Source organism: Talpa occidentalis, unplaced genomic scaffold (assembly GCF_014898055.3).
Source record: "Talpa occidentalis isolate TD23 unplaced genomic scaffold, MPIMG_talOcc4v2.1 talOcc4.11, whole genome shotgun sequence".
NCBI classification, from domain to species: domain Eukaryota; kingdom Metazoa; phylum Chordata; class Mammalia; order Eulipotyphla; family Talpidae; genus Talpa; species Talpa occidentalis.
In genome coordinates, this window is record NW_023601104.1 from 19,149,839 (window position 1) to 19,164,564 (window position 14,726).

The window sequence follows — 14,726 nt, forward strand, 5'->3', positions numbered from 1 at the left end:
AGACAAGTGGCAATTTTTTAAATTGTCAGGTAAACCTCATTGAAAAAGTATCACTGATCTGCAAGAGCTGGTCTGGAGCTATCTGGAGAAAGAACATGACACACAAAAATTGTTGTAACAACCAGTGAAAAGGCCCTAAGGTAGGCGGTAACTGTTTGAAGAACAAAAAATATGCCGGTGGGGGGGACTTGAGAACACCGGAGAGGACAAAAATATTATGTGAGATGAGTTCTGAGAGGTAAGAAATGGGTACTGGGGAGAAAGAAGGCTGCAGTTTATTTTAAGGCTCTTAGGCTTTCAATCTGGGAGAAATGTGGAACCATTACAGCATTTTAAGCAAAGACGTGTCATGATCTTCTCTCCTGAGACTAGAGATAGAGGGAATAGGAGAGAAAATGGATACATAAGAAACTAGTAGAGTAGTATAGGCAAGAGACAATAGCAGTTCAACTATAGTAGATCTTATTTAACAAGAATCTCAGTTATCAAGATCCTAGAAAACTGACTTTTTACATCTCAATTAGCAATAGCCAGAAAATCTGTATTTTCTAAATCTAGGTATATTCATAATGAATGTAAAAGATACTACCATAAAGAAACAGCACAAGTTCATACTGATACTTCAGAACATCTTCAGTACCAACAACTAAGTAACTTTCATCGCTATCAATATGATTCTAAAGTTAACTTAAAAGTTTCCTACTATGATTTAATACTTACAGAATTTCTCTTATGAGAATTTATGCCCAAGGGCTCAAAAATACAAACAGCATTACCATATGAAGCTGCAACCTAAAAACAAACAAACAAATCATTAATATTTAGGAAAGGAGAAAAGAAGATAACTTCCTTTTCACAATAATGTATATCCTAATTATATGTATTAAAATCCCAATAAAGTATTTGTGGTTCATTCCCTTCCATAAATAGAACTGGTTAAAAGTATTGGATTTAAGAAACTCTTCTCTGTTGTCAAAAATTCCACAGGCTTTATTTTACATATCAAATATAAGGGTGATCTAGTCAAAGAAATCATGGTTTATAAGAAATTTTTTAGTATGGAAATAACTTTATTAATAAAGATACATTCAGGGGTGCATCTCTCTGTCAAAACCTTATAATCAAGTGAAAAAAAAATATGAAAATTCATGCAAAGTAGTGAAAAACAAAGAAAACAAGTAATAAAAATATAACAAAGTGACCTTAATTATACCATCAAACAAAAACTACCAATTAGGAAAACCATCTAGAAGGAGGACTAGAGAAAATGGACTAAGGTGAAATTTTACAGACACCCACTCAATTTATAAAGAGCAGATGTAGGCATCTCCAGTGAACTTAAGCTAGGAATCTGAAGGCCTATAGGACTTTGTTCTAGGTCACTTACCTGACAGGAAAGCACATAAATCCTTCTGTTCCTAGAAGCCACCAGAGCCTACTTTCTATTAATACCTTAGAAACCGAATTTCCACTTCCTCCTCTTGGCAAAAAGAAATCAATTATAGAGAACAGATCAAAACCATCCCTTCTGACACTTCTATTCCCAAGTTAACTTGTAAAACTAAATTGGAAACATAGTCTTTTAAGACCAGCCAAAATAGGTCCACTGTGCGGGCACTCATATCAAAAAGTCACTGTTGCTGTTACTATCCAAAATTCTTCCCAAAAAGAAGCTTTTGATCTATAATGATTGGGAGAAAAGCTTCTTAAAATGCCTGGATGAAAGACATGTAATCAATCTAAATTGTATTTAATAGATGACTGGATAAAGAAATTGTAGGATATATACTCAATGGGTTACTACTCAACTATTAAAAAAGATGAAATGTAGTTTTTTGGGACAAAATGGATGAACCTTGAAGTGATAATGTTAAGTGAAGTTAAGTCAGAAAGTGAAAGACAATCACCAATGGTTTCACTCATTTGTGGAATATTAATACCTAAAGAAAATAAACTGGCAAAACACAACAAAAATAACTCAGACACTGTGAGAAATACGGAGGTTACCAAAGGAGAGAGGAAGACACAAGAGAGGAGGCAAAGAGGGGACAGAGAAGTAACAGCAAGGAGGATTTGGTGGAGGGTGGCTGAAGCATGTGCAGTGCTTTCCAAAATTAGTTATGTGAACAAATGACAAATCAATAAAATTTAATTCAAAAAAATTTAAGGTAACATTTAGACAAAATGTGTTATGACTGATCATATTCAACATGTCAATGAGTGAAAAAATGATTATAACTGCCAACAATCATAAATGTTAAAGTTATTGCCACAACCTCGTAAGATGAATAAAAGATGACAAAAGACAATAAATCAAAGATGTCATAATTATTGCCTTCTTTACCTTCAAACAGGTAAGGAAAAGTAGAAACATGGTTATGAACTCCAAGATCTTATCACCAGAATAATTTATTAAAATTCATCGCTGACAACTATAATACAACTCTGGGCAGGTTTAAAGCTACTTTTCTTAGCCTAGAGAGATGAGCAATGAAAAATTAATAAGAGAAATCTGAAATCTAAGTTTCCTAAAGAAAGTAGAACAATGTTGGGGGAGAGGGCGGTGGTCAGAAAAGCAAAAAACAAATACCAGGAAATTCAGGGCTTCATTACTAGATAAATTTTACAACTGGGTTATCCTTTAGTAGTACATTGCTACAAATACTAAAGCTTGATACAAGCAGCAGAGTCAGACAGTGGAAATGGTATAATAATTTATAACTAAGCATAAATTTACATGATTACTATTTATCACATGAATATCCTGACAACATATTCTTGATAAAAATTATTATAAATCAGTGAAGAAAATTTCTAGAATATTAACATTGTTTAAATTATATTACAGCAAAAATATTTTTATATTTTTGTAGAGACATTCAACTCTGCTGTATAATACTGGTCTTACTGAATTACTAGAGTATAGCCAATGTACTAGGCTTATTTGACATAAAACCAAAATTTAAGTTAGTATGTTTGAAATTTGGGGGAAGAGGTACGTATGATGAAATTTGAAATAATTAAAAAATAAATTCTGTTTTAAGGTCTGAATGAACAAACTTTAAGATTCTTTCAACAAATAAACTTTCATTGAACTTACCAGAAATTCTACAAAGTCCTAATTATATGACAAACAATACATCAGACACTGACATCTTGCTAAATCTCCTGATAAAAAGTTGATATTATAATTTGGTAGTGATAAGGGAAGTTAGGTAGAAAAGATAAAAATTTACTTCCCTGCTACTAGATCAATAGCTTCTCAATTATCAACTGGGAGAATATCAGTATACACAGGACTGCAGGACTATAGATCTATGCCTGTAGAACAATCACCACATTGTCAGCCTAGTGGTGCCTTACAGCTTGAATACAACTTCAACCTATCCCTTAACCCACTCCTATCAATAGTCATCTAGCAAGGTATAGTAATACGAATTATACACATTACTGGCATAAAAGGATAAGAATATTTTGAGGTTGTTAAATACATTAAAAGATGACATTTGAAAAGTAATTAAAGCCCTTACTCTTCCATGTTGGTTAGAACACTCCACACAGCTGACTTGGATGTTTCCATGCTTAGCACCAGGAATGATCTGCACACATTCAAAGTCACTTGCCAAAATAACAATATCACAGCCTGATCCATAAGCCTAAAAAGAAAAGTTTTATACTCTGTAAGATAAGTAACTTTTTATTTACTGTTATATAAAAATTTATCTTAGATTTTACCATTGTATACTTTGACACATTTTTCAATAGTTAAATAGAAAAATATTAAGAACGTCGATTTCCAAATAAGAAAATTAAAAGTCACATTTTTAAAAATAGGGTGATATAGAAGACTATGGGTGCCTAGGTGGTGGTGGGAGTAGCTGATGACATGAATCTAAAGAGGTGTGATCCTATACAGTGTTGAAAACCAATGTTACCTCAATAAAGTTTTTAAAAATATAAAATTTTTAATTAAAAATAGGGTGACAACACTCCATGAATTAAACAACTGCTACTAACAGAAGAGTTCTTCCACTTTAAGACTTCAGCCTCTGTCCCTGAAGGCCATAAAACATTCTGTTTAGTTTCTGTTCAAAGCTCATCACAATAAAACACTACAGAATAAAACCTCCATCTGAAAGTAGTACAGCACGCAAGGTTGCGATTGTGTTCCCTGGGTTAAGAAAGATCAACACAGAAATCAGACACATTTTCCACACACAATTCCACATGGCTTTAAGAGCTAGTTAAATAGACATGAACAACCGGAGGCAGAATTACATGCACTAAGAAAAGGACTAAAGTAACTCAACTGTCTACATTGAAACCACGACACAGCCTGCCTGCCCCCTCCCTTCAATCTTATTAGACATGAGGAAAAAAGGAAATCAAACCGAAGTGGTTTCACACACACAAAAAGTTAAATTAAAAAATATTAAACTGAATCATATAAAATGTTGAATAAATGTAACTAATGGTCTACAAATAAAAAGTGACACAAAATTAAGTTCCTGGGGCAATTTCCTGACTCAAAATAACTATCATGAGTAAAATCACATATTTCTTTTATTGCCACATTTCTTGGTGTATTTTTTTAATATTTATTTATACATTTTGTAGAAGAACTGGGGTGTAGGCCAGAGGTGCAGAAGGTGAGAGGATTCACCAGAGACAGTGGGGAGCAGGACGGGCAGTTCTACTTAAACAGACGAAGGGGAGCAGAGAGCAAAGCAGAGGTCTGCTGCGCAATACGTGGGTTAACTCCCTGGCCCGGGATTGGCCACGGTGGTGATATCGCTGACTTAACCTCTAGGCCACCAGGAGGCCCTTCTTGGTTTGTGTTAGCCCCGTTGTGCAACTTTGTGAATTTTATGACAGAGGGGGCCAAAAACTGCGGTCATCTTTTTCCTTCCAAACTCAACTTTACATTAAATATTACAAATAAGCTAACAATCTATTTCTGAACTGAAAAAGTCATACTGAAAGTAACATAAACATAAAACTTTGAGGTGTTTTTTTTCTCCACTATTTCTACACCCTTAAGCAATATGGTCATATCCTACTAAACACAGCTACCCAGCAGCTAGCACTGACATGTGATGACATCTAAGACAGAGACCCTTGCCCTGAAGAGGTCAACATGTAGTTGCTAATGAAAATGGGAAATGAAAATAAAGACCAGATAGGAAGACAAACATTACTTCATCTGGTTTTAAAATGTCCAACATTGCCAAAATCTTGCTGTAACCACTCTAAACCATCTTCACGTATTTACAAATACCAAAAAGTTCACCAAAAGAAAAGACAATTTAAAATGGGGGCAATATAGGGAAAAAGTAACTCACAGGAGGAAATACTACTTACATTCTTACAGATACAGCAGACTTGCTATAGCATGCATTCAGGAAGGCTAAACTAAAAAATAATTTCAGTATAGGCAGATGACATGTTTCTATCATCTAATCCTTAATACATCACATTATTAAAATGACAAAACTGATCTTACCCTTCAACAACAATTTCATAGCATTATATTAGGAAAATGGATTGACAGAAAGAGCACAGAGCTTCTCTAGCATGGATTCACACACACAGGGCTTTCAATTTTGGTTCTGCCATTCTGTGAGAGTGCAAGTGACTCTCACTGAGCATTTCCTTGTGGAAAAATGGAGGAAACAATACTTTTGGGATAATTGCAAAATTAAAATAGCAAGTGGTCTCACATAGTACTTAGCCCACATCATTCATTCAAGAAACACAACTATGCACAACGCCCCAAGCCTGGGCCAGAAACTGGGAATACAAAACCACAAGATGTGGTTCCAGTCAATCTAGCAGAGAGCAGACCAATGAAGCACCAATGAAAACTAAATGACAACTGCCATGAGAGAATGTCACAAAACATTACAGAAGACAGAATAAACTCAATAAATGTGTTATTGAGTTTAAACGTTGCAGCAAATTTAGAAGATATTATCATTGTATAAACATGCAAGTTCATTAATTTCACAAGATTACATTTGTCGAATTAGAAACAGGTGTTCAAATGCTCATGCTCTTTTTTTCCCCTCTAAGTATAAGGCCTCCCTGGTGGCACAAGGGGTTAAGTCTCAGCACTATGAAGCTACAGGTAGCCACTGCAGCACAAGTTCAATCCCTGGCCAGGAAGCTACCCACATAGCACAGCAGACCTCTCCTGTCTCACCTGCTGCTCCCCTCAGCAGTGTTTCAGTCAGTCTGCCTGTTCTGTTCCCCACTCTGTCTCTGCTGAATCTTCTCACCACCACCCCCCTGCACCTCTGGCCTACACCCCAGCTCTTGTATGCATAAATTTAAAAAAAAAAATCTTAAAAAACATGTAAGCACACTTGCTACTATAAGTATAAGCAACTGCTACTATACACAGATAGGATTACTGCTCATTCACTAAAAAGGATTTTTACTCTTCCTAGATAACCATAACGCATGATATTTTCCAGCAGACATGTACCATTAGTTTACTTTCTAGTAAGTTTTCAGTCATTTTCTTATTGATTTGTAGACATTTTTATATACTGGATACCAGTACTTGGACAAATACATGTGTTGCAAGTATCTTCTCAAACTCTGTGTCGTCTTTTCACTTTTATCTCTAAGGAACAAAAATGTTTAATTTTAAAGTTGTCTAATTTACCTATTTTTATGGGTATAGTCGATTTTCTTTTAATTTTATTTTGATGTAATTTCAAGCTTACAAAAAGTTATAGGAATAGTTATAAAGAATTCCTGTATACCCTTTATCCAGATTCCCCAAATGTCAACATTTTACTCATATTTCCTTTATCCTTTATTATACCTATTTTTTTCCTGAACCATTTCAGAGTGAGTTGCTGATGTGATTTCTGTTTATTCCTTAATAGTTTGCACTTCCTTTAAAAAATTATTTTGGGGGCCTCCCCTGGTGGCGCAGCGGTTGAGCGCTGGGCTGCGAGGCTGCCCATAGCCTCTGCAGCGCCAGTTCGATTCCCGGCCACCAGCGAGGGTCCCACAAAATAAATAAATTAAATAAAATTTTAAAATATTATTTTGGGCCTCCCTGGTGGAGTAGAGGTTAAGTCTCAGCGCTATCACCACTGCAGCCTGAGTTTGATCCCCAGCCAGAGAGCTAACCCACACATGGCACAGCAGACCTCTCCTGTCTCACCTGCTGCTCCCCTTAGCAGTGTATTTCAGTAGATCTGCCCGTTCTGCTCCCCACTCTGTCTCTGGTGAATCCTCTCACCTACTCCACCCCCGCACCCTTAGCTTACACCCCAGTTCTTGTACACATAAATTTTTTTTAAAAAATTATCTTGTATATACAACCACAGTATAATCAAAATCAGTAAATTAATACTATAATCTATAGAGCTTATTTACATTTCTTTACAGTGAAATAAAATCCCAGATGATATATTTAGGTATAATGTTCCCTTAGACTTCTTTAATCTTGCAGAGTTCCTTTTTTTTTCTTTTATAACTAACAGTTTTGAAAAATATGTGCCAGTAATTTTGCATAATATCTCAAAATGTGGGTTTGTCTGATGTTTCCTAATGATTAAATTCAAGTTACACATTTTCGGTAGGAATATCATAGAAATGTGGCCACATTCCTTTCATTGCATTTTATCAAGGGGCACATTTGTCAGTCTGTCCTATCTCTGGTGATGCTATTTGAGCAATTGATGAAGTTATCTACCAGGTTCCTCCTCTATAAAGTTATATTTTCCTTTGTAATTAATAAGTATCCTGTGAAATATTTTTAGATTATGTAAATTATTTTGTTACTTATCAAATTTTACCATTTTTGTAACCAGTGACAATTCTTTCTAGTCAGTTATTCTATGATGGTTGCAAGTAGTAATTTTTTAATTCTATCATTTTATTACTTATTAATTGGTTTTCCTCTATCGGAATTTTCCTTATTTATATTTGCATTTTTTATATTTGTAAGGGTGATGGATACTTAACATCCAAAGGGTTATACTACATTACCATTACTTAATATGCTCAAATTGTCTCATATTGGGCCAGCAGGAACCCTTCAAACCATCTCGTGTTCTCTTGACATCTTCTCAGCATTCTCTTACTTTCTGATACAAGACATTCCAGGTTCATCTTGTGTTTTCCCTAGAATCAGCTATTTCTCCAAGGAATTTTGTTTTCTTTCAGTAGAGAATAGTGTTTAAAAACCAAGATCTAGATGCCAATTTACTACTATTCAGACAGCATTGCTTCTGGACCTTCTCAGTTGACAGACTAGGAAACATAAGTATGTGTACACACACATACACATTTTCAACTCTCCACTGAAAAGCTCTAAAGCAATGCTACCTCATAGATGCATATTCCCCATTAATCTGTACATCTCTATACATGTATCACTTCTCTCTCTCCAAATATAAATATATATACAAACATATACACACACTATAAAGACATCAATATACATATATATGTACACACATTATTTATAAGGTCACAGCGATGCCTCTAATCTAATTATATTCACCACAGAACTCATTCTAACCTTCCCATTTTCCATATTTTAACTCTCTACTTCAGTGAGAAATCTGTCTCACATCATACAAAATAAATTTATCTGTAACTGTGATATACTTGACATCTTGTCTAAGAGACCTTTTGCAACCTAAAGATCATGAACACATTTTCTATACTGCCCTCTAAAATCTTTATTGTGGGGTCTCCCCTGGTGGCACAGTGGTTGAGCGCTGGGCTACAAAGCTGCCCACAGCCTCTGCAGTGCTGGTTGATCCCAGGCCGTCAGGTGAGGGTCCCACATGGCGCGCAGACCTCTCCTGCCGCCCGCTGCTCCCCTCAGCAGTGTATTTCGTCAGTCTGCCTGTTCTGTTCCCTGCTCTGGCTCTGGTGAATTCTCTCATCCTCCCGCGCTTCTGACTGTACCCAATGCCTTGTAAAAATAAATAAATAAATCTTTTAAATAAATAAATAAAATCTTTATTGTGAATACTCCTACACTTTTGGCAGGAATATAACTGATCCAGCCCCTATGAAATAAAATCTTTATTGTGAATACTCCTACACTTTTGGCAGGAATATAACTGATCCAGCCCCTATGAACTATAGTATGGATGATTCTCAAAATAGTAAAATAGATCTACCATATGACCCAGCAATTCCCCTCCTAGTGTCTACACAAATAATATAAAAACACTAATTCAAAGGGATATATGCATTCCTATATTCATTTGCAGCATTATTTGCAATGGCCAACCTAGGGAAACAACCTAAGTGCCCAAAACCAGATGAGTGCATCAGGAAAATGTGATGTATGCAGCCAATGGAACACTGCTGCTCTACTAAAAAAAGATAAACTATTGTCATCTGCAACAACATGGATGGAACTACAGGGGATTGTGCTAAGCAAAATACATAGTCATTCAGAAGGAGAAAGACAAACATCAGATGGTGTCACTTAAATTGTGGAATATAGAGAAACAAAGCAAAGGGTCAAATAAAGCCAAACCAATAACAAATCCTAGAACTATGACTGTAAAACTGAGGCTAGCAGAGCTGCAAGGGGAAGGAAGAGAACAGAATGAGGAGGGCACGCAACGGCACATGGTAGAAGACAAAGGTAACTTTGATCTTTTTAATCAATGATGCTAGGAAATCTTGTTATCTAGATAGGAAAGAAATAAAACGACCCTTATTTCATCTACAAACAAAAATGAACTCCAGGTGGGGTGTGGGGTAGTAACACCTGAATGGGAGATTCTATTTCTCTAATTATAAACAACATTGCAAGCCAATGTTACCTCAATCACAAATAAATAAAATCTTCATAGTCTTTTTACATTTAGATCTCTCCTTTACCTGTAGTTCATTTTTGTACAGTCACAGGTAACACAGAGGAGGGTAACCAAAGTCTCAGCTTTCCAGCCAGAGAAGCACAAAGGGAAGCCCCAGTAAACCAGAAGGAACAGAGAAATCACAGAAAGGCAAGAGCTCAGAAGAGCAACCCAATACACCTGTTTATAAATTCCAGGACACCCAGCCCCTACCGCCAGATAGCACATGTACAGACCATACCTGAAACAACAGAGCAACTTTTGGGAACTGCACTATAGGAGAGACCACCACCCAGGTCCCATATTGGCAGCATATACACAGGATATATCCATATAGCACTGCAAAGGCTTCCATATTGAAACTACAACCCATAGAGAACTAGTCAAAACTTTTGGCCTAAAAACCCAAACCAGGGGCCTCCCTGGTGGGACAAGGGGTTAAGTCTCAGCATGATGAAGCTGTCCGCAGCCAATGCAGCACGAGTTTGACCCCCAGCCAGGGAGTTACCCACATAGTGCAGACCTCTCCTGTCTTACCCGTTGCTCCCCTCAGCAGCATATTTCAATAGATCTGCCTGTTCTGCTCCCTCTCTGTCTCTGGTGAAGCCTCTCACCTCCCACACCTCTGGTCTGTACCCCAGTTCTTGTATGCATAAATAAATCTTCAAAAAGAATAAAAATGAAAACCCAAACCAGTTAACTACCTGCTTAAAAAAAAAAAAAATGAGTATTCTCTATAGGATTTACAGAAAACACAGAGTTTTAGAAAATGTTTTAAAAAGGCCAGGTTACAATCCAAGATTACTTGGCACACAAGTAACAAAGACCATCTCAATTCACACAGGAAAAGATAATAAACACAGATGTTGACATTATCATAGATCTTAAGGTCCTAGAGGAAAATTCTCAAAAAGTTCAGGTAAACATTCAAAATAATACTCTCAAAACAGTAAAACACTCTCAATTAGAAAAAGAAAAGCAGAGCCTCCCTGGTAGCTCAGGGGTTAAAGACAGCGCTATCAAGCTATTGCCAGCCACTGCAGCAAGAGTTCAGTTCCCGCCTGTCCAGGGAGCAACACACATGGCACAGCAGACCTCTCCTGTCTCGCCCACTGCTCCCCTCAGCTGTGTATTTCAGTCAGTCTGTCTGTTCTGCTCCCCACTCTGTCTCTGGTGAATCCTCTCACCTCTCACACCTCTGGCTTACACCCCAGTTCTTGTATGCATAAATAAATAAATATTTTAAAAAGAAAAAAAGAAAAAGAAAAGCAAAACAAATTCAAAGTATACAGAAGTTGGGAAATAATAAAGATTAGAAATTAACAGAGAAGATATATGACTGAATTCAAAATCTGGTTCTTGAAAGGATCAATTAAATACCTAAGCTTCTATGAAAGCTGACAAAGAAAAAGGCACAAATGACAATACCAAGAAAAAAATTGGAAATATCAGTAGTAATCCTGCAGACATCGAAGAGATAACAATGAAATACAGAAACAACTCTGCATAAACATGACAAAGAAATGGATGAAAGAGACTAATTCCTTCAAAACCTTAAACTACAAAAACACACTCAGGAAAAATAATTAAGGAAAAATAATTGCCTTAACAGTCCTGGGACTATCAAAGACAACAAGTGGGTAGCTAAAGACCTTCTGAAAAAGAAAACTCCAGGCCAGATGGTTTCACTGGCACAGTCTATTAATATTTACAGAATGACAACAATTTCTACATGCTCCTTGACAGAAAATAGAAAAGGAATATTTCAAAATTCTTTTTATGAAACCAGCATTATAATATCTGAACCAAACAAAAAACAATAAAATAAGGGCCGGGGAGTGGGGAGGGGGAGGGGAGGAGATTTAGAAGAATATTCTTAATATAGATGCAAAAGCGCTCAAGCACAATCCAGTCAAATATAAAGAGAGTAACACACACCAGCCAAAACAAGTGAGGCTTACACCAATATTAGGCTAATCCAAATTGCAAACATCAATGTAATCTACTATATTAGCAGTCTAAAACAGGACAACCACATGACCACATCCAACCATAAAGAAAGGGCCTCCCTGGTGTCCTAGGGGTAAGTCTCAGCACTACCACTGCCAAGGCCCACCACAGAGGCCTGAGTTTGATCCCCCACCAGAAAGCTACCCACACATGATGCAGCAGACCTCTCCTGTCTCGCCCACTGCTCCCCTCAGCAGTGTGTTTCAATAGATCTGCCTGTTCTGCTCCCCACTCTGTCTCTGGTGAATCCTCTCACCTCAGTTCTTTTACACAAAAATAAATAAAATCTTTTTTTAAAAAAACCATGAAGAAAAAAGCAAGCAGACAATATTCAAGATCCCATTATGATAAAAAAAAAAAAAAACTTTCAGCAAAAAAAATAAAGGAAACTTTCTCAACATTACCAAATAACATCTACAAAAATAAAGTAAAGCAAAAACTCTATTATTAGCCAATGCAGTAAGTACAATAAAGCAAATTAGACATGACTGAAGAGAAGACTAGCTCGGGATTAGGAAAACAAATCCAGAAAGCTTCAGGAAAGGATATAAATATATGTATGGAAGAGAGGGGTGAGAGAGAAATAAAGTGAGAGGGTCTAATATAATATTTGATATGTTATTAGTCTCATAAAGTGGGTGGGGGGGTAGAAGCAATATTTTAAATGATCGCAGCTAAAATTTTTTTCAGATTTAGTGAAATACATCAATTCACAGATTTAAAAAGTCTCAGAAGTCCCAAACAGAATAGGAAAGGAAAGACAAGGAAAAGAATCTTAACAGCTAGAGGATAAAAAACACCACTTTCAAATAAGCAATAGGCTGGCAACATTGAATTCTCAACAGAAACAGTAAAGAGTGAAGAGTGATAACGTCAAGGTATTGAAAAGAAAATACTGCCATCCTTGGTTAAGCAAAATGTCTTTCACAAATGAAATAAAGACATTTTCAGAGAAACAAAAGATGACGTCACAACACCAACAAATCCACACCAAAGAAAATTCTAAAGGAGTTTTTCTAGTAAGAAAGATGATCCCAAATGGAATATGAGAGATGCAGGAAAGAGTAAACAGAAATGAACAAATACGTAAGTAAAACTAAATAAGCATTGATATGGAAAATAGTAATGATGTCTAACAGGGTTTATAAATATGAACAGGTTTCACAGAAGGATAAATAATAAGCAGGAAGGTTAAAAATAATAAATTGTCTAGAAGGCCTATAAAACCTCAACAGACTGGTAAGTTAAACTATAAATTAAGAATGCATGTTATCATTTGTAGGGTAGAGACTGAGCAGGTAACTTTAGGAATACTAAAGAGAAAAAAATGGAATGAAAAAGAATACTCATTTCAAAAAAGGTAAGGACGAGGGCCTCCCCAGTGGCGCAGCGGTTGAGCACTGGGTTGCGAAGCTGCCCGCAGCCTCTGCAGCGCTGGTTCGATCCCCGGCTGCTCCCCGGCCACCGGAGGAGGGTCCCACATGGCGCGCAGACCTCTCCTGCCGCCCGCTGTTCCCCTCAGCAGTGTACTTCGGTCCTTCTGCCTGCTCTGCTCCCCGCTCTGGCTCTGGTGAATTCTCTCACCCTCCTGTGCTTCTGACTGTACCCAGTGCTTGTATAAATAAATAAAAGTAAATCTTAAAAAATAAACAAATAAATAAATTTTAAAGAAAAGGTAAGGATGAAACCGGGTCAAATAGTAAGAGGGCACATTTAACCACAAACAAACCAGTAATTACATTAAAATAAATTAAATTTCTAGTTAATACAAAAATTGTCAAGCTGGATTTTAAAAATTCAACTATGGGATATTTAGAAGACAGATCAGAAATTTAGCAAATGATAAATGAAAGAATGCTGATAAAGCTATACTAATATCAGATCAGAAAGACTACAGAAAGCATATTTAGAGATTTCTTTTTAAACATACCTCCTTTATTGTGCTTCACAGATATATTGTTTTTTTCTACAAATTGAAGTTTTGTGGCAACTCGCAAATTTATTGGCACCATTTTTCCAACAGAATGCAGTCACTTCATGTCTGTCATATTTTGGTAACTCTTACAATATTATAAACTTTTTCATTATTACACCGACCATGGGATCCAGAATCAATGATCCGGGGCACCACAAACCGTGGTCATATAACACAGCAAATTTCATCAATAAATATAGTATTTTGACTGGTCAACTGACCAGCCATTACCCTCTCTCTCAAACTCCTCAGGCCTCAAATTCCCTGACACACAATACAGGAAATTAGGTCAATGAATAACGTGACAATGGCCTGTAAGTATTTGAGTGAAAGTGTCACAAGTCTCTCACTTTAAATAAAAAACTAGAAATGATTAAACTTAGGACAGCATATCAGAAGCTGAAATAGGTCACAAGATACACCCCTTGCAGCAATTAGCCAAGTTATGAATGCAAAGAAAAAGTTCTTAAAGGAAATTAAAAAGTTACTCCAATGAGCATGTGAATGATAAAAAAAGCAACACCATCTTATTGTGATGTGGAGAAAGTTTCAGTATTCTGAATAAACCAGTCAGAACATACCCTTAAGCCAAAGTCTAATCCAGTGCAAAGCCCTCAATCTTCTCAATTCTGTTAAAGCTGAGAGAGGCAGGGGTTTGAAGGTGAAGCAACAAGTGCTGGGGCAGAAGCTGCAGCAAGTTACTTATTACAGAAGTTCTAGTCAAGGTCATTAATGAAGGAGTCTATACTAAACAACAAATTCTCAATATACAACTTAAAAAAATTTTCTCAATATAGACAAAACAGCCTTATATTAGTCAATGTCTGACTTCAAAGCTTCAAAGGACAGGCTGACTCTCTTGTTAGGGGCTAACGCAGCTGATGACTTTCAGC

At 36.4% G+C, this 14,726-nt stretch overlaps 1 protein-coding gene across 4 annotated transcripts in view; it reads right to left on the reverse strand.

The window, feature by feature from the left end:
* Window positions 1-14,726, reverse strand: part of DMXL2 (Dmx like 2) — a 119,946-nt gene that overhangs the window by 93,133 nt on the left and 12,087 nt on the right. For all 4 annotated transcript variants that reach the window (XR_008554255.1, XM_037502484.2, XM_037502483.2 and 1 more), the window contains exons 2-3: window positions 3,531-3,656; window positions 721-792 (exon numbers count right to left, since the gene is read on the reverse strand). Coding sequence is in view for 3 of the 4 variants with exons in the window: in XM_037502484.2 (XP_037358381.1) it covers window positions 721-792; window positions 3,531-3,656 (198 nt within the window). In the remaining variant the exon portion in view is untranslated. The remainder of the gene's footprint in view (window positions 1-720; window positions 793-3,530; window positions 3,657-14,726) is intronic.